Consider the following 27703-nt stretch of genomic DNA (forward strand, 5'->3'; position numbering starts at 1 on the left):
ACACCTTTGGTGCAGTGTTTTGTCACCACCCAGTGGGCATTACAGGACAAGGCAGACACCATGAAACAACCTCAACATTGTTGATTTTGGATCACAGCAGGTCATTTCCCAGGAGCATTATAAAAAGACTATGATTGTTCACCTTAAGAAAAGAAGAAGACAATTAGTCTTTTATATTAGGCAAAGTATCCCGAATACACTTCAAGTATCTCAGTTTATCATTAACATGTTGGCGTGCTTGGCATTGGGATTTGTCTTTATGCAGCAAATTGCAAATAGAAGCTCTGTTCTAGTACTACATGAAACCAATAAAAAAGGATCTCAGTCAAGATATTTGACAATCAAGTCCAGGAATAATGATACCTGAGGTTCAGTGTCCTGTAGCATACATGAATATGTTTTAGAATTGAGCTCATGAATTGTAAGTTGGACGCTAAGTTTAACATAATGGATTTCAATATGTGAGAATTAGCTATGACTGATTTTCCAAGTTATAGTAAATGGGCATAACTGTTCATTTGTGTTTTCAGAAAAATTATTGTAATTCAACGGCTGTGTCAAACTGATTGAGAAAATTGATTACAGTGATGATCCACACCAATAAATCTATACAATTTCAACATTTAAATTGGTAACACTTGGGTCCCCTGTTATGAAGTATTGTAGATAAGATTTCCAGTTCCAAAAAAGCTCCAAGAATAAATAAACAGCACAATATAGTGCATATTATCTTACAAGGTTAATAAAATAGTTTAGTTAAGTTTGACATAAAAAATGTAGCACTTTTGGACCATAAGATAATCTTTTTGGCCTACATGAATAGGTTAATTGTAGAAAAATCCCAGATAAGGTCTTAGTGACTATTTTCTAATGTATGTATGTTTTATTTTGAGATTTCACCATGAATACAATAGAGATAACCTGGGTAAATTAGGTAGGCTACAAATTAGGCTATTAGTTGCCTAAATTATGAGAGGCATTGATGATATTAGAAATAATAACAACACCGTAAATCTATACTGTATATAGCTACAGCATGAAGACACTGCATGACTTGTCATTTGGGACAGTAACATACTATTCAATGTTGTAACATTGGTTGTAGGCTATACCTATATCTGATATGAAAAAGTTAATAGAAAATAAAGGATAGATTTCAAGACAGATAAATAGCCTAGATAAATCCATTCATACATACAGTACTATTTAAAAGTTTGGACACAGTTTTGTCTGGCACTGTATGCAAACACAGATTCTTTTGACATTAGTTTTGTTTACTTTGGTTTATCTGTCCCTGGTTGAGTTTACACATCGTCTATGTGTGTGTGTGTGTGTGTGTGTGTGTGTGTGTGTGTGTGTGTGTGTGTGTGTGTGTGTGTGTGTGTGTGTGTGTGTGTGTGTGTGTTTTACATGGACTGAGTTTAATTCGTATCAAGTTGTAAGACAGTCTGTCAAATGAAAGAAATTATATTAGTATTTTCAACTGAAATTATGTTTTTGTATCTTGTGCAATAAAGTTATTGCCTTAAAGACTCATTATTCTGCGTGTCATGGGAGTTGTAGTCCATTTGGTGGTGCTCAGGATGAACGCTAACACAATAATCCTTATTTTATCTTTCAAATGACAAAGTGATCCGCGTTTACTATTGAGTAAAGTCGTAGAAACCCATTCAGCTTAGAGTGTGGGCAGCATACTGCAGCCTCCTGCTTCAGCTTGCCATAAAGTTTGATAAAAGAAGAAACTACAGAAATAAAGCTGAGCAGTGTTGCCCGGAAGTAGGGCGGGACCTTAGCGCTTTATAAACATGGCCGTTAAGCCCTCTGCAGCATCAGGTACTGCGTTTGGCTCAATTAGTTAGACTTTGAGAAAGTCACTGGTCGTAACTACTTTAGTAACAGGTGGAAAGAAAATGTAGACGTCCATCGGAAGCCTGTACGGTTTTTTTATTGGTTTATCTTTGCGTGGCAGCAGTGTTTATAACTTTATGTAGTACTTTATGCTGGCTAGCTAACCGAGCTAACGCCGACGTCTCAACATTAACTTCTGTCAACTTTTCACACCAGCTACTACCCAAATCTGCGACTTGATTGCTTATCGAAATGGAGGGGCGCCGTCGCTCGTCCAGGCTGTGTCGATGAATATTTTCCACTCGGACGTCTCGGATTGACTCAGCAAAGGGTTGACTTAAAGTTTCTTGAAGGCTCCTCTTTGGCTTGTTTTTTTTCCTCTGGCAGCAGCCAAGCGCTTTGCCAGGTCGCCCGTTCAGGACCAGCACCGAGAGGGCGGACATAAACAATGTTTTCGGTGAAACCCATGAAACCAACCTTCAAGTGTTATCTTCCTCCTGTGCAGGTACGTGTTTGCTCTTGACTGATAACAACAGGGTTTACTTTTAATGGCGGATGGACACATACGCTGTGTAATAATAGTTTTTAATTGAGATGATTTGAGCTGAAGTTGAAGGGTTTTTGCGGAAGGAAGGTTAATAGGCCTATTTGATGCGTGGCTAAGATCATGAAACAAGATATCTGTAAGCAGCTGCCCCACTTCTGATATTAATAACCGACATAAAATGCAGAAGCATTCACCACATTACTTTTGCTTTGAGTCTGCATGTCAGGTGAATTGTCACTGGCTCGTCAGAAGTTTTCGTCCTTGCCCTGCACTATTTGGAGAATTGAAACATCAAGAACAAGACCATCAAAAACTGGTATGGTGGATGTAACATATTAAAAAGGAGAATAAGTATCCAGTTATAATTAGGCATCCTCTGTGTGGGTATTTTTATCTCATGTTTATTTGTATGGGAATAAATATATAGCATTAACTTATGCCACATACCACAGCATTTATAGCCTAAGCTGGTTCGCAATGCCCGCCCCCCCCTTAGATGGGCTTTTAAAACATGAAACTCAACAGTAAAATACACATGAAACTGTACCAGACTCAACTATATATATATGTATATAAATAAATCACAAAACTGAACAATATGTATGCACACATTACAACATGAAACTCAAAAGCATACATACAAAGAATCACAAAACACAAATAACTCACAAACATTATGTAAAAGTAATAGAATTAATACAGTAATAAAAGTAATAATCACCACATCACTTTATGGTCTTGAATTGATTAGCTTGGTTTTGCTTGCAGGTGTAAACACTTACTTACAAAATACATCAATGAGTGTATTATTGATTTGAAATTAGCATGATATTGCCATCTATGGTTTTCCTTAAATTTTGCCAGTAGCAAATACAAGTGATGCACACTTAGGAGTGAATATCGATGATTCACTTTACTCAGATGAGAAAACTGTGACGCTGCTCAATGGCACTCCTTCATTTAGTTATAACAAAGTCATGTGTTGGAGCACCTGCTATTCTAGTCTTTTGCTTATGTAAGAAAATTAACTGAACATTTCATTTTTACCCTTTCAAGTACAGTACAGTCCTAGTGTTTGAACTTGTTTTCTGGCTGTGTACTCCACATTTTATATAAAACTATAACTATTAGTGTAGGAGCCAAACTATGTTTTGCTTGTGTTTATATATTTGTTTGGGCTGCATGCATTGCGTCACTTGCGTTGATTGACACATGGGTGTGGTTTCCTCTTATTTTACCTGTTCACTTGGGTGGCGGCAGGAGTTTTGGACAAAGTTAGTAGAGCTCCTATATTCTGTTGACCATTACCGTCGTCTTTCATCATCACTATATTCTCACAATCGGATCACATCAGGTATTATTTGATATATTCGTGCAACAGTTGCTTGTCAGTCTTTTTAAAAATGTTTTCCTTCCATAAATATCATTAAAACTGCATCTGGACTTCAGTATGGATTTGTATGGACGCGTCACAGATAAGAGCCTACTAAGTCTCTCAGCTGCCTTTTTTTTTTTTTTTTTGGAAAGTAAACTGCTGACATTAAGTTTTAATCTGAGGATATTTACCTTCACATCTAATAAACCATGTAGAAACTGCTGTCCGTTTTTATATACACCCCCCCCCCCCCAGTGTAAAAATGGAAGAGACTCCTACACTGGCAACTGCAAACGCTCTTAAATACTTTAAGTCAGCACTTCAGTCATTCATTCACTTGAAATCTATGGTGCTGGAGTAAAGCCAACCATGAAGAACACATGACTGCTGTCTTTATTTCCCTCTAGTTTTGTAAACGGAGCTTTCACAAGGCTTGTTGTTTCTTACTGCATGTGGTAATTGTTTATGCAGTCTTATTTACCACATCAAATCATATCAGCTGTTGTGATGGTCAACATAGAGGTATGAAAGCCACTGGTTGAACTTAAGTGTTTTGGGAATGTACAAGCCACATCATAAGTCTCCAACGCTTAAAAGCAATTTTGTTTTCATGCTTTGTTTACAATGCCAGGGCACATTCGAGAGGTAATTTTATAGCCCCTGATGGATTTTTGCTATATTATTTAATCATCTGACAGGCCAGTGTTGACCTAACTCTGTTACCTCTCGTGTTTTCTCTTTAGACTGATGTGAAGAAAACCATTGAACCACCTATCAAAAAGGTGGAGCCAAAGCTACTACCAGGTAAGTTTATTTTGACATTGTCATTTAGTTTGATACAAAAAAATGTATAGTTTGAAACAAACTTCTTGGCATACTGACATTTTATTCAGTCAAGTTGTACTTTTATATGAATAAGTTGCGGGAAAAAAGACCCTGTGGGCACCAAATGTTGACTTAAGTGTAGACTTGTCTCAGTCTGTTTGGGCTGCTGTTGTTTAATCTGCTCCAGCAAGTTATCAAAGGTTTTGGTTGCTGAATTAATGGACGTTTCAGCACATTGGTGTAAGGTTGACAGCAAACATTATGAAAGTAGTTGTTCCAGTTACACTAAAATGTAAATATTACAATAAATTGTCAACCTCAGCAATGAGCTGGGACACTCCAGAGTGAAGTTTCTGAATTAGACAACTAAGCATGTTACTTCCCTTTGCACTGTTTGCAACACTGTCTGTTACATTTCCTTAAACTGTCTATAGATTTGACTGTAAAAGCACAGAGGAAGATAAGTGTCATAGCCCTGGCTCAGAGAGCAAGACAAAGGGGGAGACCACACAAGTTTAAAGTAAATTAAACCGAACATTTATTTAAAGATACAACCCAAAAATCATTATGATAAAGAGATCTGTAATCTGTAAGGTCAGTAATGTATGCAATGATGTAAGTGAGTGGAGTGTGGTGATGTTTAAAACAAAACAAAGAAACACAAACACAAACCAAGCATGCAGCAAAGGTCAGAGAGAGAGAGAGAGAGAGAGAGATGCAGAGGCAACTAAATAACCTGGGCCCAGGCTGCCCAGGTGCATGTCATTTCATCTCAGCAGCTCCACCCATCTACCTGCAAGGAGCCTGCATCAAAACAATTAATGACAAACAAAACAGAGGGAGGGGTCGTCACACCCCCCCACATAAGAGCGGAGACCCACTAGGTACTCTGCCAATATGTCATAACTATTTACATATTTACAGAATGACACGACCTTAGACAGTGTGTTGGAGTAATGAAAACATTCATACCTTATACCTGCCTTATACCGATCCCTCAGGACTAACTTACCCCCTCCGCAACCTGGGTACCTACAGGAGCATATTTAAGAGAGAACTGGACAGCCCAAAAAGAAAACAGACAAAGGCAGAAATATGGTGACATTACAGTGTACTCCTAATACACAGCTAGAAGGCACGAGAAAGGGCATCAGCCATTACATTTTCGCTGCCTTTAATATGGCGAACATCCAAATGATAAGGCTGCAAAAATAGTGCCCATCTCATTAAACGCTGGTTAGGATTTTGCAGGGAGCGTAAGAAGGTGAGGGGATTATGGTCGGTATACACTACAAGAGGAGTTCCTGAACCAGTATACACATCAAAATGCTGTAATCCCCAAATTAATGCCAGGGCCTCTTTCTCAATAACAGAATAGTTCAGCTGGTAAGAATTGAACTTTTTTGAGAAGAACCCAACTGGCCTCTCTACCCCCATACCATCAGACTGCAACAGGACCGCTCCAGCCCCCACGTGACTGGCATCAACCTGCAACATAAATGGCTTATCAAACTGTGGTGCTGTCAACACAGGAGAGGAACAGAGGAGAGCTTTAACATTTTGAAAAGCATCTTGAGCCTTATCTGACCAGACAAACTTCACCTTCAACTTCAGAAGATCTGTAAGAGGTGCCACAACTGATGAGAAGTTCTTACAGAAACGTCTATAGTACCCCACCATGCCCAAGAAACGCATCAAGTCTTTCTTTGCTCTAGGAGGCGGAAAATTCTTAATGGCTTCCACTTTGTCTTGCTCAACAGGGCGAACCTCCCCTTGTCCCACCACTTTACCTAAATAGGTAACTGTGGCTCTTGCAAAATCACATTTGGCCAAATTCACAGTCAACTGTGCCCATACCAGTCTGTCAAACAATGCAGTGATCCTCTGCAGATGCTCCTCCCAAGTATCACTGTACACAACAACATCATCAAGGTACACAGCACAACCAACCAGCCCGTCTACCACAATATTCATGAGCCGTTGGAAAGTGGCTGGAGCATTACGTAACCCAAAAGGCATGACCTTATAGGAATACAAACCAGTAGGAGTTATGAACGCACTTATCTCCTGGGCCCGTGGAGACAGTGGGACCTGCCAGTATCCTTTTAACAGGTCAAATTTACTCACAAACTTGGCTGCACCTACTTGGTCCACACAATCCTCCATTCGTGGTAAAGGGAAAGAATCTGGCTTAGTGACACTGTTTACTTTCCTGAAATCAGTGCATGGTCGAAAAGTCAAATCAGGTTTTTTCACCAGTAAACACGGAGATGCCCAGCTAGAGTTGGAGGGCTCTGCGAGATCATTATCTAGCATGTACTGAACCTCTTTGTCCAGTTGTGTTTTCTTGTCTGGCGAAACACGATAAAAGCGCTGTTTAATTGGTTGAGCATCACCAACATCTATATCGTGTTCAATAAGATGTGTTTGCGAGGGCGTATCTGAAAACAGGGCTGGGTACCTATTTATCAATGAAATCAGTTCATTAAGTTTTCCCTCATCCAAGTGGCCCAGTACTGCTGGCAAAGACTTCAAGGTCTCAGAGTTTTTTAAACGTACGTGCAGTACTCCCTCAGGTGTCGGCCATTCCCCCTCCCCCATAGCTGCCCCCCCAGTAGAAGACATCTCCGTGTCCACACACAAGGCAGGTTTCATAGATGGGGCCTCCTGGGAGCAAGACGATGACGACCTACGGGCATAATAAGGCTTTAACAAATTTACATGACACAATCTAGATTTTCCATTTGGCATTGAAATCACATAGTTTTGTTCAGAAACTTGCTTTGTAACTGTGAACGGGCCAGCAAACCTCGCCTGAAATGGCGAACCTACCACTGGTAGCAGAAACATGACCTGTTCCCCAGGACTGAACTGCCGTTGTTTAGCTTTACGATCAAACACTGATTTCATCTTCTTTTGTGATTTTTCTAGCCTGTGTTTAGCCATTTTTCCCACGACATATAGTCTGTGTCGAAAACCATTAACATAATCAATCAAGTTTGATGGTGGTTCTGACATTTGGCAACCACTCTGCAAAAGTGCCACAGGACCACGCACAGAATGCCCAAAAACCAGGTCATTTGGACTAAAACCAGTGCTCACCTGCACCACCTCTCTTGCAGCCAGCAACAACCAAGGCAAACCCTCCTCCCAATCACGATCAAGCTCTGTGCAGTAAGCACGCAAGAGTGACTTCAGAGTTTGGTGAAAACGCTCTAAAGCACCTTGACTTTGAGGGTGATAAGCTGATGCCTGGTTATGTTTAATCCGAAGCTGCTGCAAAACCTGTGAAAACAGATGAGAGCGAAAGTTGGAACCTTGGTCAGTTTGAATCACTTTGGGAATGCCAAACACAGAAATAAACTGTGACAATGCCTTCAGTACAGACTTTGTTGTGATAGAACGCAATGGATACGCTGCTGGATACCTAGTAGCCTGGCACATCACCGTCAACAGATATTTGCTGCCAGATTTGGAAGGAGGCAGTGGACCAACACAGTCCATAATCAAATACTCAAACGGCTGATCTACTGCTGGTACAGGATACAGCGGTGCCGGACTTATAGTCTGATTAGGCTTACCCGTTAACTGGCAAGTGTGGCAAGTCTTGATGAAAGCAGATACATCCCTTTTCAACCTAGGCCAAAAAAAATGACGCAAGATCCGATGGTATGTTTTTTGAACCCCCATGTGTCCTGCTACATTATCATGGGAGGCTTTCATCACCATCTCTCTAAATTTGGCAGGTACCACAATTTGTACAATTGGTTTTCCCACACCATTGTCTGCTTGTGGACACCATTTTCGCACCAGGACATCATCTTTCATGAAATAACCCTTAACTGCAGTTCCCATGTCCCCCACAGGAGACGCCAACTCAAAAAGTGTCTTTAGAGAGGAATCAGACTTCTGTCCCTCAATTAACTCTCCATGAGAGATAGACTCAAGAGGCACAGGAATAACCACTGCTTTACATTTAACAACTTCCTGCCGTGCAGCGTCATCGCTTCTCTTCTCCATGGCTCGAGTTATTGCACAAACTGGGAACAACTCCATCTCAGGCACAACCTCAACTGTTTTTTTCACCTCTGTCTGTACTGGTGGTAGAACAGGAACCTTAGTGATAACATATGGTGGCGGAACATTAGCCCAAACTCTACTTCCTGCCAGATCATTACCAAGAATCATATCAATGTCTTCCACAGGCAAGGCCGGACGCACCCCAACTGCCACCTCCCCAGTGACCAAACCACAAGACAACTCCATCTTATGTACTGGCACTGGAATAATCGTCATACCCATTCCTCGCATCAAAATGAAATCTCCCGTACTTGATTCTGAGGAGAAAGGAAGGACAGACTCACAGATAAAACTATGTTTTGCCCCAGTGTCTCTCAGGATTCTGACTGCCACTTCCTCTCCGAACAGTGAGACTTGACCATCTGAAATAAAAGGTGAAAAGTCATCCTCGTCCCTTTTTGATTCATCCACCGGACAGAGATCATCCAAGGAACTGAGAGTGTGAAGTGCCATCTGGGTTGAAACAGAGGCAGCCAAAGCAGCTGGTTTAAACTGTGTGCTACTTGAGAACTTTGATTTCCCTTTAAACACAGGACAGTCATTTTTCCAGTGCCCTTTACATTGACAGTAGTTGCAAACCTTACTGGGATCACCTTTCTTCCAACTACGCTCAAACCTGGACGAACTTGACTCCCCATGTGGCAGAAAACCTTTACCTGCACGTGACGAAAAACTATTCTGTGCCACCCTGTCATCACAAAAAGTACTTCTATGTGTCAGAAAATATTCATCTGCCAGCACTGCTGCTTCCTGGGGCGTTTTAACTTTTCTCTCATTTAAATATGTAGCAATACTCTCTGGGACACAGTTTTTTAATTGTTCAAGCGCCACTAAATCGTAAAGTTGCTGAAAAGTATCCACTTCTGATGCCGAACACCAACGATTAAACTGGAGAACCATCTCCCTCACAAATTCCACATGAGTCTGGTGCTCCCTCTTTCTCAAACCCCTGAAACGTTGCCGATAGGCTTCGGGTACCAACTCATATGCTTTTAGCACAGCCGCCTTCACTTTAACATAGATTCTGCTTTCTGCTGGACTTAAAGCAGAATATGCTTCCTGTGCTTTCCCAGTGAATACACATTGGAGCAACAGGGTACATTCAGTGTCTGTCCATGCACAACTTTCTGCAACCCGCTCAAACAAACAAAAGAATGTATCCGGATCCTTCTCACTGAAATTTGGCACCAACCTTAACTTTGTACTGAAATCACCTCTAGAAAAAGAATCACTAGACCCCGCACTTTCCCTGCCTGAACTGTCATTAATTTTGCCCTCCTTAATCAGACTCAGCTTATACTGTTCCAGCTCTAATTTGGTCTGTTCTGTTTTGAATTTCATTTTTTCAAGTTCCAATTGTATTTCAAGCTCCTTATGTTGTTTAAGTTTCTCATGTTCCAATTGCATTGTTAACAACTCTTTCTGTTGTTCAAAACTCAATGCTGCATTGATCACCTTGGGCTGAAACTCCTCCCTTTTAAGGACTCCAGAGTCCACCAAGTTTGCTTTCAAAATGGCTTTAATATTTTCTTTCAAACGTTTATCACCTACCTCAATATCATAATGGTCAGCTATTTTCAAAAGCTGATCCTTGGTGTACTGACTGAGAAGGTGATCAGAAGGAGAGTGAAAAAACTCATCCACTGACGCCATTATCAAACCCCTGATTTAAGGTATAGTTTAAGCAAACACAATACAATATATTTCCCCAATTTCTACATGCAAACTAGCACTTGGAGAAACCAAAGATTCACAAGGAGAGTTCCCCACTAACCTTACCTAACACACAAAAAAAAAACTTACCTAACTAACTCAACCCTAGTCTTCTGGCAGTCACATGTGGGGGGTACTTATGCACGCTAACCAGTGGAGTGGAGAAAATAACCAGCAATTGGCCACCTTCCCACAGCCACTGAGATGCTCCCGAGCTTTGCTCTACCCACGTTCACCACCGGCCTAGAATGGAGCACGGTGAACCCTCTAAACAGGATTCATCCCTTTTCCTACCTGGGAAAAACTCCTGTAAACCATGGTTCTCCTTACCAGTTCACAGCAGAAAATCTAGAAAATATATAACACAACACAATGAATCAAAACAGTCAACAGAACCACAATGTCTCCCTCAACCAAATACCAAAAAATCTCAAAATCAATCATACATGTGTGAATCTCCCACAAATGCACCAGTAACAAATCAGAGTGGCAACTTTGAACTTTACCACCCTGAACAATCCACAGTCCAAAATGGATAAACAACCTGGCACAAACCTACTGAAATCTACTAAATAGCAAGTCTAAATATAGGTCGACGAGCCCCCATTTTGTCATAGCCCTGGCTCAGAGAGCAAGACAAAGGGGGAGACCACACAAGTTTAAAGTAAATTAAACCGAACATTTATTTAAAGATACAACCCAAAAATCATTATGATAAAGAGATCTGTAATCTGTAAGGTCAGTAATGTATGCAATGATGTAAGTGAGTGGAGTGTGGTGATGTTTAAAACAAAACAAAGAAACACAAACACAAACCAAGCATGCAGCAAAGGTCAGAGAGAGAGAGAGAGAGAGAGAGATGCAGAGGCAACTAAATAACCTGGGCCCAGGCTGCCCAGGTGCATGTCATTTCATCTCAGCAGCTCCACCCATCTACCTGCAAGGAGCCTGCATCAAAACAATTAATGACAAACAAAACAGAGGGAGGGGTCGTCACAATAAGTCCGTCTTTTAATAAGTTGTCCTATTTTTATTTACATAGCTAGCAGTGTTTAATCAGACTGGTCTAACAAGTGTTTCAACTCAGGCAATCAGGTTTCAATCTGACTCAGTCTGAAGCTCATAATACAATATACAAGTTGTCCCAAATCTTAGGAGTGTGCAGATTTGTTGTGTTGTATCATTTATTGCCATTTGTATGCATCAAGACATCAAGGTAATCTATGCCATGTAGAAAAAATGACTTGCCAATGTGCAGTACCACTACCATCACCGCCAGTGTTTAAATGAACTCTATTGCTTTTATGATGATAATACATTCATTTATTAAAATTATAGTTTTCTGAAAATTCCACAGAAATAAACTTTTTAAGTTAAAAATCAGTGGCCACAATTCAATAAGTAAAGTAGTCATTTAATTACTGATACATTCTTGTACAGAATAATTAAGATTTTAAATGATTATCTATCAAAATGTGTTCACATGGTTTTTTTTCTCATTAAGATTAACAGGAGGTAATTGGTAATTGTTTGTCTGACATCAATGGGTAATGTGAGGAGTTCAGATGCTGAAACGGCTGTTTTCTCACAGTGGTTCACACACTCTCATGAGGATTTAGAAACATCTCCCTGATATTGATGTTTGTGTTAACTTAGTGCAAAGTGCTCTTTGCAGCTCAGTTCCTCTCTGTCCCCACTGTGTTTCGTCCTCTCAGTCATGGGAATCTGCCTTTTGTTCAGGAAATAATAGCTTTAAAGTTCTATAATAAGAGTTGACTTAAAATTCTGTGGGTTAGGGTTAGGGTTAGGGTTCATCTATGTTTTATCGTGATGTCACCAAAGCCTTAATTGTAGCTGAATCATTAAGTGAAGTGGCAGGAAAACCTTCATTTCAGTGATAGATTGTGGTTTAGGTCTGAGCAGTTGTCCTGGGAGCCTCATGGGAGTGGCTCGACACACCCTTTGCATAGTGTTAAGTGGTGTGTTATTTAGAGTGAATATATAGAGGTGTAGTCTTTAAAATACTCCAGAGGCATAGATTAATTGTAGTTGTTAGAGCCTCTCATGGAGATTATTCCTCAGCTAAAAACCTGTTGAACACTATTTCTGTTTAGCTCAACATCAACATTTGAATTGACTACCTGCTAAAATATCTGGTAAAACAAACTTTCCATTCATTTTCATTTTTGCCAGCTGAGGTTTGAAGCTCCCTCACTGTCCACAATTTTCAAGCAGGACAGACAAACGGGGCTCATGAACAGCTTTCTTGTTTTTTAACTCGCTGAAAAAATGCTGTCGGCTGCTCAGAGGGGAAGCTTTGAAGTGACTGTCTGTTGGACTCCACCCTAGTCGCCCCAGTTCACATCTTTTTAAAATCTCTTGGTTTTATAGCCGCATTCTTGTCTACGCTGAGCACTAATCGTTTTGCGATCATGTTTAAGGGCAAGGGTCATGTCATAGAGAAACAACAGTGTGTGGAAAGCCGCCTTGTTAACCTAATGCTGATGTAAACACAATGTGACTTGCATGTGGCAGAGCTGTGGGGGGTTCAGTCCTACTTGTCATTATAGAAACTTTAGGTGTGTGTGTGTGTGTGTGTGTGTGTGTGTGTGTGTGTGTGTGTGTGTGTGTGTGTGTGTGTGTGTGTGTGTGTGTGTGTGTGTGTGTGTGTGTGTGTGTGTGTGTGTGTGTGTGTGTGTGTGTGTGTGTGTGTGTGTGTGTGTGTCCTTTTTTGCTGGTTTCCGCCCAACAAAATCTTTTAGTAAAGTAGTTTCAGCTCGTTCAGTGAGCTTCTGGTCCTGCCACACAGACTTTTTTATAACCATACTTATCTTACAGAAGGGCATTAAGTTATGAATAAATGACTATAGGCTGCAGATGTTTCTTCTGTGCTTCCGAGGAATCACTGAAAGGTTGTCATGAGTTTAAAATCCTTTTGTTTTGTATTGTGTAATGTACATTTTTCTGTTGACCTTAATCTCAAAAGGAAACGGGAATTACAATAAAGCAAGTTCATATTCAAGGTAAATGACTGTTAGACGAGTTGAACTTGTTTGTAAATGTGATGGGTAAAACATGCTAAGACTTCTAAGTCCTTATCCCAAGAATAGGCGATAATGGTCAACTTTTTATAGCAGCATTCTTATTCATATATGAATCATTTTGTGATCAATGGGCAAGTGTCATTTTACCTCTCTTAAGCTGCGTTCAGACCAAAAGCGTCTGACGCGAATTGAGCAGCAAGTCCACATAGAAAATGAATGTAAATGGCGCGATCACACGCGATTTTATATCAGGCGGCGCGAATGAATGAATGAATGAATGAATGAATGAATCAAGCGTCTGAAGCGGCGCGAATAAAGTTGGAAAATTTGAACTTTTCAGGCGGCATCGCGCCGCGACATCCAATCAGCGGCGAGTTTCTCCCGACGTCACAAGCGCGAATGAAGCGATGATCCAAAAATGTATATTTATGATCAAGCGGCGCGATAGAGGCGATTCAAGCGATTTTTTCGCGTCAGACGCTTTTGGTCTGAACGCAGCTTTAATCAACATGTTTTCAAAGTAATATTTTTAGTTGATTTGTGTCAGTATTTATTGCTGTATTTGACGAACTGTCACTAAACCCCCGTCCACAAGACTAAAGCATGTTTGTTTTAACTACTTATTGTGTGTTTAAATGGTTACATGTATGAAGTAAAAACAGTGAGCATGATGGTAGAAAGGAAAATGAAAGTAACAGTGTCAAAATTGTCGACCTTGTTAAATTAATTTTGTTAAATCATGAACAACTCAGAAACCAGACAATCGAGGATTTAAAAAATAAACACAACCAGGGTCCACAGTCAGCTTTATTGCACATCATTATAGTTCTGATTGAATAAGACGAATGATTACTGTTATAATGCTTCTTTTTCCGGAAACCACATATTTTAATATTTGTTATTTAACATCAATAATTTCTAAATTAATATTTAAATAACCAGCTCAATAATAAATTTATAATAATAAAAGCATAAATAGTACGTTTTAGTGTGCTGTGTTTGGGGAAACAAAAAAAAGGATTGCTCAAACCACGTTTCAGCTTCGCAACAGGATGCCTCTAAATTCATTGCAATATAGAGAAAGTACTTAAGTCATTTATTTCACTTTGTGTTTCTAATACTCATTTTCTGCATGGTTCATTGAACTGTACCAGTAAACTGTTTCACCCAACCCTTTTTCTTTTTTTTGTTTGTCCCCAGGAGAGATAGTAGTTAATGAGGTGAACTTTGTGAGGAAATGCATCAGCGCTGAAAGCAGCCAAGATGACCTTTGGGGGAAGTTGATATGTACCAACTTTAAGGTCTCCTTTATCCCTCAAGATGCATCACCTAAACAGGTATTTGTGCACCTATAAGGTTTTGAAACACTGTGTTGTTGTTTTTTTTTATCATTAGTATTTAAAATATATTATAAAAACCACATTCAGTGGTCATTCAGTTATTAACAGTGTTGAAGTTTTATAACCTGTGAGTACAATTGTGACTTTTTCAATGTGTGAAATCTATTAGTGGCACCAGCACACTGCTGAATAGCTTACATACTTGTATGTGCCACTTTTGTATGCACAGTGCATCTGGCAAAGAGGAAGGAAAACTTGTGTACTTTCCTGCTTGACATTGTCAGTGATGTCGCGCAAGAAGTGAAAGAACAGACGTCATTTCCGGCCATGCTACAGATTGTGGTCGTGATAATAAAATACAGCTTGATGATCACTGCTCGGCCGAAGCACATTATATCAGTCTGTCAGCCAGTATTGGATACAGTGTTTAAGTGGGTTATGCATATGCATGGACTAGCCTATAACATGTTGAACTTACTATTTTTATTGTTTTGCTCTTGCTACAGAAGGCCCAGCTGTCCCACCTGCTGCTTGGAGTGCATGATATCCCCCTGACCTGTTTAGAGCAAGTGGTAACAGGTAAATCTGAACTGAAAAATGTCAATTTTCACTTTACCAGAGTGCAAACTTTTAGCATAGAATTTTGTCTAAGTATCCCATATTGTTAATAACGTACAAATACTGAACAAATTAAAGCTTGCTAATACTACAACTTTTGCAAGCATACCCAGCAGATGTTGATCAAACTCTGTTGATTAAATCATTCACCAGTCATCTGTTTTAGTGCTAACATCACATATCTTAATTCAGTAATTTCACATGATAATTAGATGTCTACTAGTCTACTCCTCATTAATCTTTGACAGTATGGGTGCCTGGTCTCATCTGTTGTTCTCTCCTGGTCAGCAATCTGATAACAAGTGATGTCACAGCTTAGGCAGTGTTTAGTGGCAGAGCAGCCTAGATGGGATTATCCTTGTTTAGATATCTCATTGCTGTCGATTGCTGACACTGCAAGGGCAACTGCCCAGAGCAAAGTCTGTTGTGTTGCAGTGATGAAGCACGATGCCTGTTGTAGCCAGCTTGTTTCTGACCTGTTTGAAATGGGCTGTTAACGACAACATAATCATTATGGGATTTGTCCAGTGTGAATGAGATAAGGCCCGAGTGTTAGTGTTAACATGAGTAAATCACACAGAAGTATGTTTTGTCTTTCGTAAAACTCAAAAGACAATTATGCAGCCTTTACTGAGATAAGTGATGAGTGTGTTCTAGTTGACCCAAAACCTCTAGTTGCCTGTTGTGTCCACAGAGGATGCTTTGAATTTTTCTTTAATATCTTTTAAACTTTGGGGTTACTTGAAACTTTCTGCTCATTGTTTTTGTTTGTTCCTCTCAGTGAATGATACAAAGGGGAAGAAAAAAGTGTTGGGCTCAAACCAGAAGCTGAAATTCAACCCCACTGAGCTCATCCTGTATTGCAAAGACTTGCGCATCATAAGGTTCTGCTTTGGTGAGGCTGGGCCTGAGAGTGCCAAAAAGGTGAGTGATACTCAAGTTTTATACCTAGTCCAGTAATGGTGATATGATGATGGTGGTCTTCTTGGAGTGACTTTTTAAAAATATCTGTTTAATGCTTGTCAGACTCTCAACAACTTAAAGCCCATGTGCTTAATGAAATTAATTAGTGGAAGTGGTAACGAAGTGACAAATAATATTCTGACCATATAACCATGCTGCTAACCTCCACACATCCGACCAAAAGATGCTAGGCTAATGGGCAGAAAAAAACACACCAAGAAACACTTGGTCACATCAATGTTCATAGTTTTATTTTGCCACTGGATTTTTTTTTTCTGCATAGAATATTCGCAAAGATTTGAAGGATGCTATGATACCGTTAAACAAATCTACACATAGTGGCTTTAAGCGGTCTGTTTAAGCCATAACTACAAGTGTCTAATTGCTCAGTTTTGGCCATTCCTTTTACTCAGTTCCCTGTTGCTGACAAAACTTTTCCTTTCCTTCTCATAACACACACAAACACAATGTTTCACTGCTACAACCACTTCCTCAGTGACAAGGGTATTTATACCATGCAAACTTTGAAGTGCGACTCTCTCACCCTCCATCTGAATGGACGTGACTAACTTCTCTAAAAGCATATTCAGTGTGGCCATTAGCCAAACAATAAAGACACTGAAAACAATGTTCATTCAAGTCAAAGGAAATTGAGAATGATCCTGATTGTAGGAACAACTGGCAGCGTGACTCTGACTCATCTCCTGCACAGAGAGGTCGGAGGGACAGATGTTTCATTCTTCAAATTAGAGCTCAGTTTAGTGGCCAGTATGAGGAATCGTTTTTATAACAGTCATTATTAAAATGGCAGGTTTTTAACTGAGGATGGGCGATGTTGATGAATTTCACAAATGTTTTTGACTAAATATCTCAAACCCAACATATTTATGTCTTTAGGTGCAAACAAGGGAAATTGAAGTAAATAATTAATAAAATACAGATACAGTGATCAACCACGTGAAGGCATTCACATTAAAATAAGCTAAAAGTCAGTTTTGTAGTAGGTTGAGCTGTTAACTGGCAGTAGGCTTGACTTGACTTAGCAAGCCTTTCAGGTCGTTCAGCTAATTTTGGCAACCAGTGATAGGACAAAAAAGAAAACAAAACAGGGAAGTTGTTACCTTGAACCGAACCTGCCAGGCCGTGGGAACATGTGACTGCTTGAATTTGACAGCAAACAGCAGCAAAATAAACATTCAGCCTTTTCTCACACTGTAAGTGAAGATATGTTGTAAAAACACTGTAGAATCTGAACTGGAAATACATTTGAATATGTATTATGTGCTTGAGGGTCTTCAGGAGCTCCTTGCTCACTGCAGGCTGACTACATGGCCCATTAGAGTTAGACAGCTGTATATATCTCTACAGTGTGCATGTGAATGTACACAGTTGCACGTCTGATCTCCTTCCAAGTCATCTGGGAGCAATTTTTGTGTAGGTTTTGGAGCTCTGTAGCACATACCTGCAGCGCATTTGGCGATCAACAACAATACATCATTACACTGTGTTGAGCAGGTAGTCATTGCCAGTGTTTCAAGTCTGTGTTTACAGGCTAATTTAATTTATATAAAAATGTAATATTAACATTTTATTTTGTGTACCCCACTTACAACAGAATATGAAATATTTCATTTGTCCACAGAGCACTAAAATAGAACTGGGTCTGTCCTCGCTCACTCCTTGTGAGTTTATTTATGGACACCATGTATGTAATTACAGTCTGCACCTAAAACAGGGCTCAGTTCTTTTTTTTTTCTTTGTGACATATGGAATTAAGCCAATATATAATAGCTTATTTTGCCATAGGAAATTACAGAGTTGGGAACAGCCTTGTCTACACACACACACGCACACACTCTTTTTTGGTGTCTCCTCGTGTTATTCACAGCTTTACTACTGAATGGACTGCTTTGTGTGACTCTGATCCAGCCACAGAACGATTCAGTTCTGTAAACCCAGAGCAGTTGGCTGTCTGTTAAACGTTTGCTTCCCCAGGTTCAGCTTGTTCTTGTGTTCATGTGGTTAAAGAACATGCCTCGGAGCTCATTTTAGCACTCTTAGTGAACCTGAGTTGAGTAGCTGAATAGTATATGTCCTATAAAAGTTTCTTCTGTTCTTCTTTCTGTTTCTTCTTTTTATTTTAGGTTTGCCTTGCTATTGCCCATTACACCCATCCAGCTGATCTTCAACTGCTGTTTGGCTTTGAGTATCAAGGGCGGCGATACCATGAATCTAAAGGTACACATAGAACATACAATATTTTCAAAGCTTTCCTGTTAATTAAAACCTCAGAATGAGCTATTCCAAATTTGACAAACTATTATTTCTCTGCATTAACAAATATGCACCAAAAATAATTCTTAAGTGTATCTGCATCTCTAGAGCAACGAGTCAACGGCTCCACCCCACGGGGAGGATTACTCACCCCCATTTTTGACCGTCCATCTGACTGGGATCGAGAGATCAAGCGGACGGGTGCTTCAGAGTGGAGGGTGTGCTCCATCAATGAGAGTTATGCCATCTCATCAAGGTCTTGAGCACATGTTGTAACTTATGATGGGGGTTGCTGGCCTTTAGACATTACAGACACTGAAAATTGCACCCTTAATTCATACTTGGTATGTTTTGGCAAGACAGTATATTTACACTGTATGCCCTTTTTTGCTCACTTCATGAGTGGCTTGTCAGGGGAAAAACTGGCAAATGTCTCAAAGTAATATGCAGGTCTCTATTTGACAATACATGCTATTCATTTGAGTTCAGTGGTGACATCATGGTGGGTTTCAGCAAGGATTGTGCAGTGTTTTATGTGGAATTTGAAAAAAAGACTCAGAATTACATAATAGTAGGTTGCACCAAATCGTACACATGACATGGGTCTGGAGACTCTAAAACAATCATTACTGTATACTCTGATTCAGTTCTTCTTCATCCAAAGAAAATAAACACACCGCTAAAGATACTCACCATGAGACAGAGACTATGAACTGATACAATGCTAATAATTCATTTACATCATACCAGGGATTCATTATTAACATTAGTACCATATTATGGTGTCACAGCTTGAAGCAACACACTTATATTCTCATAAAAAAGATGCATATGGTTACGTGAATGAGCATAGTTGGGGAAACATGAAAATGCATATTATAATGTTTTCTGTTTGATCCCTGTCTAATGTCAGTCTTTAACATTTCTTAGTCTTCCAGAGCACATTGTGGTTCCAGTTTCTCTGGCAGATCAGGATCTAAAGCAGTACTCAATTTTCTTCACTGATAATCGCATCCCTGTGAGTACCTAATCACTGATATCTCTCATTAAGTTTGTCAAATATTGCATTGGAATATTTTTCAGTTACCCCTTTAATTGTCATTAGACCTGAAAGGACAACCAATGGAGTCATTTGTAATCGTTAACTGCTGATTTCAGCAGGCATCTAATTCAATGGGTCAGAGCATTCCTACCATTTTATCACTGATTCCTGTCTGCTTTATCTACATTTTTTCTGTCTAGCTCTGGTGCTGGAATCACCCTAATGGGAGCGCTCTGGTCCGCACGGCCTGCATAAATGACCCAATGCAGCAGAAGAAGATTGATCAGAGGTAGTACAGACTCCTCTTTTCATTCATATGCCAAGCATGTGTTGACTGTGCTGTTTCTACTCTCTCCTCAACACTTCAATTCAGTAGCAGCCAGCAGTTCAAAAAGTCTCAGCATGATTTGACAGAATAATTTTAAACATACATTTTATAGTCCAGTTTTTTAATTATTTAGCTGTCCATGCTAATGTTGTGAATATACAACTGATGTGTTGCTGAGATGTTGCTACACAAGGTTTGAGGGGATCTATATTTCCAGTCATTTATGTCTGTATTTTGTTGTTGTAGAGTCTTTACCGCCATAACAAAAAGCCACCCACAGCGCAGTGAAGTCATCAAGTCAGATCTCGACAAGTGTCTGCCTAATATCCAGGACATCCAGAGTGCTTTTTATAAAGTCAAGCAGATCTGTGTCATAGGTGAGCTTCATCATACCTTTTTAACAGTAATCGTAGGTAACCACTGCAAGTACTAAACCTCTGTAAGCACTCAGTGAACATTTCTTTCCAGTGGAAATGGACACTTTTATAGGCAAAGTGTTTGACTGTTTTGATTGTGTGCAGATCCTTTTGAGGAGTCTGAGGAGAGGTGGCTTTCTTCCATCGAAAACTCACGATGGCTGGAGTACGTCAGGTATGTAAACCACCTGACACTGCATGATAGTACTTAGTAAACTACCAGTGTCCTGATAGTTTACAGAGAGCTAAATTAACAACTGCTGCATCATGTGAATGTGATCCTTCATATTTCATATTTTGTAAGATGGATGAAATGCCTGTTGTATTGTTTTGGTTGTGTATTTTATTAATACTGTCTTCAGCACTGTAGTAATATGAACATGATCACAATAAAAACTCAAATGACTCATGTGTAATATCTTTATATTTTTGGCATAAACTTATTTGTGAGACCAGTTAACAAGATGATTTTTCAGCCTTGAAATCTTTGGTCTAGTTATAATGTGACCATTGTGTGCTGGGCAGCAACATACTACAATAATCTGTTCTTCCAATCACTAATTAGTCCATGAGGACTGAAAATTACTGTTAAAAATAATAACTTTTATATCTTGCCAGGCCACTTGCATCAAGTTATGAATGCTGAGCTTGTTCAGTTTTTTTATGCTCTGTTTATGACCCCAGGGCGTTTCTGAAGCTTTCAGCTGAGATGGTTTACTACCTGGATGGGAAGAATGCTTCAGTCATTCTCCAAGGTAATTTCCTCTTTTATAAGTTGTCTTAATCACTCATCAGTCCCCAAAGCCTTTTAAAAGTCCCACCTCACAGTTTCAAACCAAACATAGCGAGTAGTATTGTTTTTTCTTTACTCTTCCAATTATTAGTTGTTGTCATTTTTGTGGTGACTTTTGATTTTATTCATCATTTGTGATATTGTTTAATATTTGGCTTGAAATATGAATGTTGCACACCAGCCAAATACTTCAACAATATTGTGGTCACATTGGATCCATTAACATATAATCAGACCAACCTTGAACCTGCTTATCTTGCAAACAGCTTGTTGATTTATGTTTTTGGTTTCTATTTCTACACCTGTACAGAGGAAGAAGACCGAGACCTGAACTGTGTGGTGTCCTCCTTGGTGCAGCTCATGTTGGACCCTCACTATCGCAGCCTTGTCGGATTTCAGAGCTTGGTGCAAAAGGAGTGGGTGATGGCAGGCCATCGCTTCTTGGATAGATGCAACCACTTAAAAAAGAATGACAAAGTGGAGGTATTTGTCTGACTGAAAATAAGCCAGTGCCAGATGAATTGACCTCATGGATTTGCCAAGATACTAATGCAGGTTGTTGTTGTTTGTTTCTCTCTGTTTCCTTGGTGAAGTCCCCGCTGTTCATGCTTTTCCTGGACTGCGTGTGGCAGATGATGAACCAGTATCCTGCAGCGTTCGAGTTCACAGAGACCTATCTGACAGTCTTGAGTGATAGCATGTGGGTCCCGCTCTTCAGTACTTTCCTCTTCAATTCTCCTAAACAGCGGGCTCAGCACTTGATGGTGAGTGATGCATAAACTGTACCACTCAAAAGTTTGGACAGGTAATGGGAAGGTGTGTAGACAAAATAAAAAACAGGCTATAACTCCAGGTGACAGCATCTAACAACCTAACATGTTTTTGTGGTACTATTTCATGTCGGAGACTATGATTTCCTTCTGTGTGTGTCAGATATTTGGCAGGAAAGAGCTCAACATAATGCGCGCAGATATGAGAACATTCAGCTTGTGGTCAGGGAAGTAACCAAAAACTGAAAAAAGCAAATGATGTGTTCAGTATTTTAATGTGGAGTCTGGAAGTTTTTTCATAGTGTACAACAATGTTTTCTGAGTAATACTATTCACAAGTACAGAGCAAGAATCACCTTGTTTTAATTTTACAGGACTTTGCCAAGAATAAAGCCATCCCTCAAGGGGAAGACCCGGTCGTGTATTTCCCACCGGTTTGGGACTGGTCACAACAGTTCTCCATCAAAGACCAAACCCTCTTTAACAACCCCATGTACATAGGCAAAGGAGCCGCCTGTGTTCAGAATGGGGAAGTGAAAACCTTCAGACGCACAAAGGTACGAAAGACACTCAGCTTCACAAGTTCATAGGACAATTAGCAGGATGTTGCTTTATGTGTATCCTATCTACTTTATACTTTGGATATATTACAAACACTTTAAAATTGCAGTTTAAGCCATGTTGAATGAAAGGCTCAGGGTCTACTCGTGTTCACTCTTCATGACCACCCATCTCTTTTGATTGTTTGTTTTAAAGTTTATTCAATTCATGGGTCGCTGAATATGTAGCCAGTTGTTAGTGTGCAAGGAAATGTATCACTGTTTTCTCTTTTCTTATTGCTTTTGTCACTTTTTCATGATTTTTTTTTCTAAAGTTAAGTAGGAAAAACGATTAAATACTATAATTTGTGCAATCTACCTTTTTTTTAATAAAAGAAGAAAAACTACATTGCAAAAGCAGTTATGTAACCTCAGGTCAGATTAAAATCAGTAATGATATGTAGGTATTTAAAATAGTTCAGCTCAATCCTCTGTCTTCTTATAACTACATGAAGGTCTCGAAGGTGTTACAGTGTTAAACATGTTTAGATACCTACAGTATCTGATGTAGTAAATGTTTAACAGGCGTAATCCAACCAGTCAGCAGTTTTTACTGCTGAGATTTTTATGGGCAATTTGGTGGTGTCATCAGCAACTTCAAAAAGCACATAGAATGTGAATTATTACACAGAAAATAAATCATTGATTTTTCTGAAGTTGGAGATATCAGGATAAAGAGGATTTGACAGTGCACATGCAGATGCACTAATTAAGAACCTGGAAAGAGTGAATTTTGGCACCTCATCCTGCTTCTGCAACCTGTCACAGATCTACTTTTTCATGTAAAGTGAAACAGTCTATTGCTGTGTTTTCTCCAACAGAAGACCTACAGTTCCACTTTGCGAGGAACCCCTGCATCTATGCGTAATGGACTGAAGGGCGGAGAAGAACAGTTGACTCGGCGGGGCTCTCTGTTGTCAGAGTTAAGGTCAGAATTCTCACCGGTAAAAGAGGTGTTGGAGAGCCCATCTGAGCGCTTCTTCAGGGACTGGTTCTCTCGGCCCGCTGACCAGCAGGGCCTCCTGATTCCCCTGCTTATACCTTCACACGTGGCTCTCTGGAAGCTCTTCTTTCTACGTTGGGTTCCTGAAGCCTGCATTCCCAAAGGAGGCTCTATCACTGCTTATCACAAGCTCTCCCAACTGGTCGATGAAATTGAGATACTTCAGAGCCACCTCAGGCAGTATAAGGGACCCAGTCCGGGGAGCACACCAGTCCCCAGCCCATGCGGGCCACCCTCCGATCAAAGGAGGATGTATTTTAAGGCCACCTCCCCACTTGACCCCCCTACTCCTCCAGACTTCCTTACTTCCTCTTTTCCTTTCACTCCAATGGGAAACCTGTGCCGCCGCACTATCCATGGGACTCCCATTAGCAAATTTCTGAATGGGGCGAAGATCTGGCTCTCTACAGAGACTCTCGCTAATGACACTCTCTGAGGACATGTGGCTTTAGGGCTCACTTTTCTGAGCCCAGCATAAGTTTCTTTATCAATTAATAATTTTATTTTCTATTACCTCTTCCTTAAATATTGAGAAGCCAATTCATTAATAGAAAAATTAAACTTTGTATTTCTAATTTTTGATTTATAAGCTAGAATGTTCACCATTGGTGCTGCAATGAAATGAGGTCATTTCTAAACTGAAGTGCCACCTATCGGACTGAATCATCATTGTCCGTTACAGTTGAGGAATTCACAATTGCTGAAGCACATCCTCTTTATTGGCCAGCGAGTTGTTACTGTGATGTCTCGTCTTACTGTGAAAGATCCTCATACTTACAGCATTTTAATGTATTTTCTTCTCTTTAGCTAAGGTCTTTCTCATTATTCAGCTAAACTAACTGCTCTTTTTTTTTGCTGAGTTTGTTGCTTTTTGGAGATTTTAATATAGTTGTGGCTAGGGTGAGAGCTCCCTATAATTCACTGCACATGTTTCAGCTATAATTGGAATTTAACAAAGTATGTGTGTGGCATTAATGGTATCAGTTTAGTTGTCATTTCTTTGAAATCTCATTGGTCAGTATGACTTCCCAACTGTAATGGAACTGAAAGATTTCATGTAAATGGCGACACTTGAATTTAGAAAATGCCAGATTTTATTGCAGCAACAATGATGCATTTCACTGAATACTGATTTCCAAGTACTACATTTGTTTGTGCTTGTAATTGACAATGTAATATTTTACCTGATCTTTTTTTATTTCAGAAAGAGGAACAGAAAATAACACTGCTAACATGATTCTACTATGTGGTAGAAACAAAAAAAGGATCTGGCCTGGTTGAATGTAATGGGGTTGGGCTTTTGTTTTTTTCCTTGCACAAACTTAATGCTATTTGCTCCAAGTGCCCATATTTTCATGGTTGGGTTTCAGTTTCACTGTAGGTAGCAAATAGTGTGAATTCAGGGTCTCACTTTGTAGATTTCCTCTATTTTTGAAGCAGAGTTATAAGGGCCTATATTTTTAGCATCACACTTCAGGTGATACTTAGAGGGGAAAGTTGAGCTGTGAGGACTTCAATCTGTGGTAGATACTTCCTCTTTCTTTTGAAGAGGTTTCTTCGAACTTTTATAGAGGCCTTCTGGTAAGGCGGAGAAGAAACTGTTCAGATTAACGAGAGCTGAATGGATGAATATTTGAAAGCAAAGGGAAAGACGAGGGCTATGACTCAAACCAGTCCCGAGTGTAGTATGTGGTTAGCTGGATCTCAGGCACAAGTTACTGATCCAGTAAACATGATGGTGATGGGTCAGTGACAAGGGATGCAGTTTCCAGACAGTACATGAGAAAACAACACCATTAAAACATCTGGATTAGAAAGTCTTACATAACACATGAATAAACTGTGTTCTGACATTTTGAAATGAAATAACTCGCCACAAGCTGCGCAGTGTAAGAAAGTGAAAGGTTTTGAAAGAATGACATTTTTAACTGTATACACTGTTACACATACTTTACTAGCTTTAGCAGTACTTACATTTTTTAAGAAACATTTATTTTAGTTTTTCCACATAATTCAACTCCGCTTACAGGAACAATATAACAGAAAACATGCAGTGAAGTTACTGTACTTCCTGTCAGGATGGTGATGCTTATGAGTGTTTATGATGCAATCAGGGAATTTCCTATTGTCCAGTGTGCTTGGATGATTTCGGCGTGGGATATCCTTTAAAAAGGTCTCCTTGAGATGTTTACCACTTCCTAGACTAGGGACTGGTTTGAGACACGTCAGGGGAAACGGATCAGTCATGCAGTGCCTCATTTAAAAAATGGTGAGGAACTAGCACTGTGTAATGTTTTGATGTCTTAAAATAACAATACAGCATTTATTACTAAAGCCCTTTGTTATGTTAAATATTACACCACTGGACAGAGTTAATATCTATCCCACTGTTACACAGAAACATTGATCCTTAGATGGTAGACTGACCATTTTCCAATGATACACAGGAAAACTGGCGATTCTTTGGCAATAACTAGTTTCAGGTGTTTTTAGTATACATGTGTATAATGTGAGTGCAGGGCCTGCTCTCCTAAATGCTAACAATTGCACATTTTACTCCATATATAGGTTAGTTTGTTTTAAGGTGGTTGTTGAATATCATTTTGGCAGATATAAATACTGTATATGCTTGAAATCTTCCAATTAATATTTTTGATTCATGGTACTAAATAACTTTTATCTTTGATTTAGTCTTTATATTTTATGGAGAGATATTTATATGCTGTGTTCTTCCACTAATTCACACCGTTGCACTCTGCTGTAATTGTATGACGACTGTGCTTCCACTGGGGCACAGTTTGATATTGATTAGCAGCAGATGTATTTATTCAGTTATGCAAATGTACTCTGAGAGGGATGCAGTCGCTGCTCTACATCCCCTGTGCCTTCTTTTTGGGAAGATTGACCATTTTGTAACTATATTCTAAATCCTGTTGACTTATTTTAGTTTTCTAATTCTGATGGTTTTTTATCAACTCTGTAACCTGATAAAGTCAGAGGTACTGCACTGAAGCTGTTTTTCCTAACAGAAAATTAGGCTTAAATGTGTACCAGTAACCAATCAATACATTATTTTTCAAATGAGGTTGTGTTCTGTCTTTTGTTTCATATGGAGCGAGCCCCTGAAAATCCATCCATGGACAAGAATTCACTGATTTTGTCTGTTCTTTTTGACGTATAAGCCCACCTCCCATCCAGTATGTTATAATTCATGCCATGAGATATGGAACTGCTGTTGATCCTCTCCACACAGCTCTCCTGATAAACATTATTGGTGGTTATTTAAAGTCACTGAGGTATCGAATTAAATTTATGCTGGATGGTTACCCCACAGTTTAGTCTTTAGCCTGGACTAAAGGCATCAACTTTGTCTCAAAATCTAAGTCTAACGGGGACTTTCCACAATACTATACATAAAATGAGTGATCATAACAGGCAAGATACACCAATGATGATTTAGGTAAGAGAAGAAGCTCTTCACAGATTAATATATATAGATGTGTATATATAGATATAGATCTATCTATATATAGATAGATCTATATATCTGACCAAAAGACAAACTGGAAAGAAATATAAAAGAACACCAGCAAAGAACTTGGTGTCAAATTTGTCCCAATGAATAGTTATGTTGCTCTTTTAAACTTTGACCAGGTTGACATTTTTGTTCATTTGTAAGTAATTTGAGTTTTTAAATAACCATTCAGGCTCTTCACAGTATATCAAGTCTGTCTTTCACTGCAGCTTGACATGGAAACAAAAAGAGGGAATTTTATGATATAAAAAAAGACTATTAATGTGGCAGACATTCTCTTGATATGACTAACTTAGACTGCGGGAGCTTCATATTAGCTTTTTGCACAGAAAGAAGCTTGTAGATTTTGGCCCCCATCACTTACACTGAAAACGCATTTGAAAGTGATATTTTAACAGTATGAACGGGAGGAATGATTACAGTGAAGAAAACCTCTTTTAGTGTTCATGGGACTCCTGATTGTTGTTTTAAGACAGACTTGAAGAGTTGTGAACCTTTAATCTTGAACCCTGTTCCAAAATATAGTTTTAAGAACTTTTATCATTTTAATTTTTTTTGTGCTCAGATATATCAAATTGTAACTGAGGAAT

At 39.4% G+C, this 27703-nt stretch overlaps 1 protein-coding gene across 1 annotated transcript; it reads left to right on the plus strand.

Moving 5' to 3' along the window:
* The first annotated feature begins 1817 nt into the window (after positions 1-1817).
* On the plus strand, positions 1818-26662 carry mtmr10 (myotubularin related protein 10). Its single transcript, XM_062422588.1, has 16 exons — positions 1818-2353; positions 4514-4574; positions 14633-14769; positions 15279-15351; positions 16172-16314; positions 18498-18591; positions 18736-18883; positions 19558-19645; positions 19870-19958; positions 20244-20374; positions 20519-20588; positions 21098-21168; positions 21517-21689; positions 21800-21970; positions 22351-22533; positions 23397-26662. Exons 1-16 carry the CDS (start codon positions 2297-2299, stop codon positions 24012-24014), a joined length of 2307 nt encoding a protein of 768 aa, XP_062278572.1. The 5' UTR covers positions 1818-2296; the 3' UTR covers positions 24015-26662.
* Positions 26663-27703: the final 1041 nt, after the last annotated feature.

Source organism: Scomber scombrus, chromosome 1 (assembly GCF_963691925.1).
Source record: "Scomber scombrus chromosome 1, fScoSco1.1, whole genome shotgun sequence".
Classification (NCBI taxonomy): domain Eukaryota; kingdom Metazoa; phylum Chordata; class Actinopteri; order Scombriformes; family Scombridae; genus Scomber; species Scomber scombrus.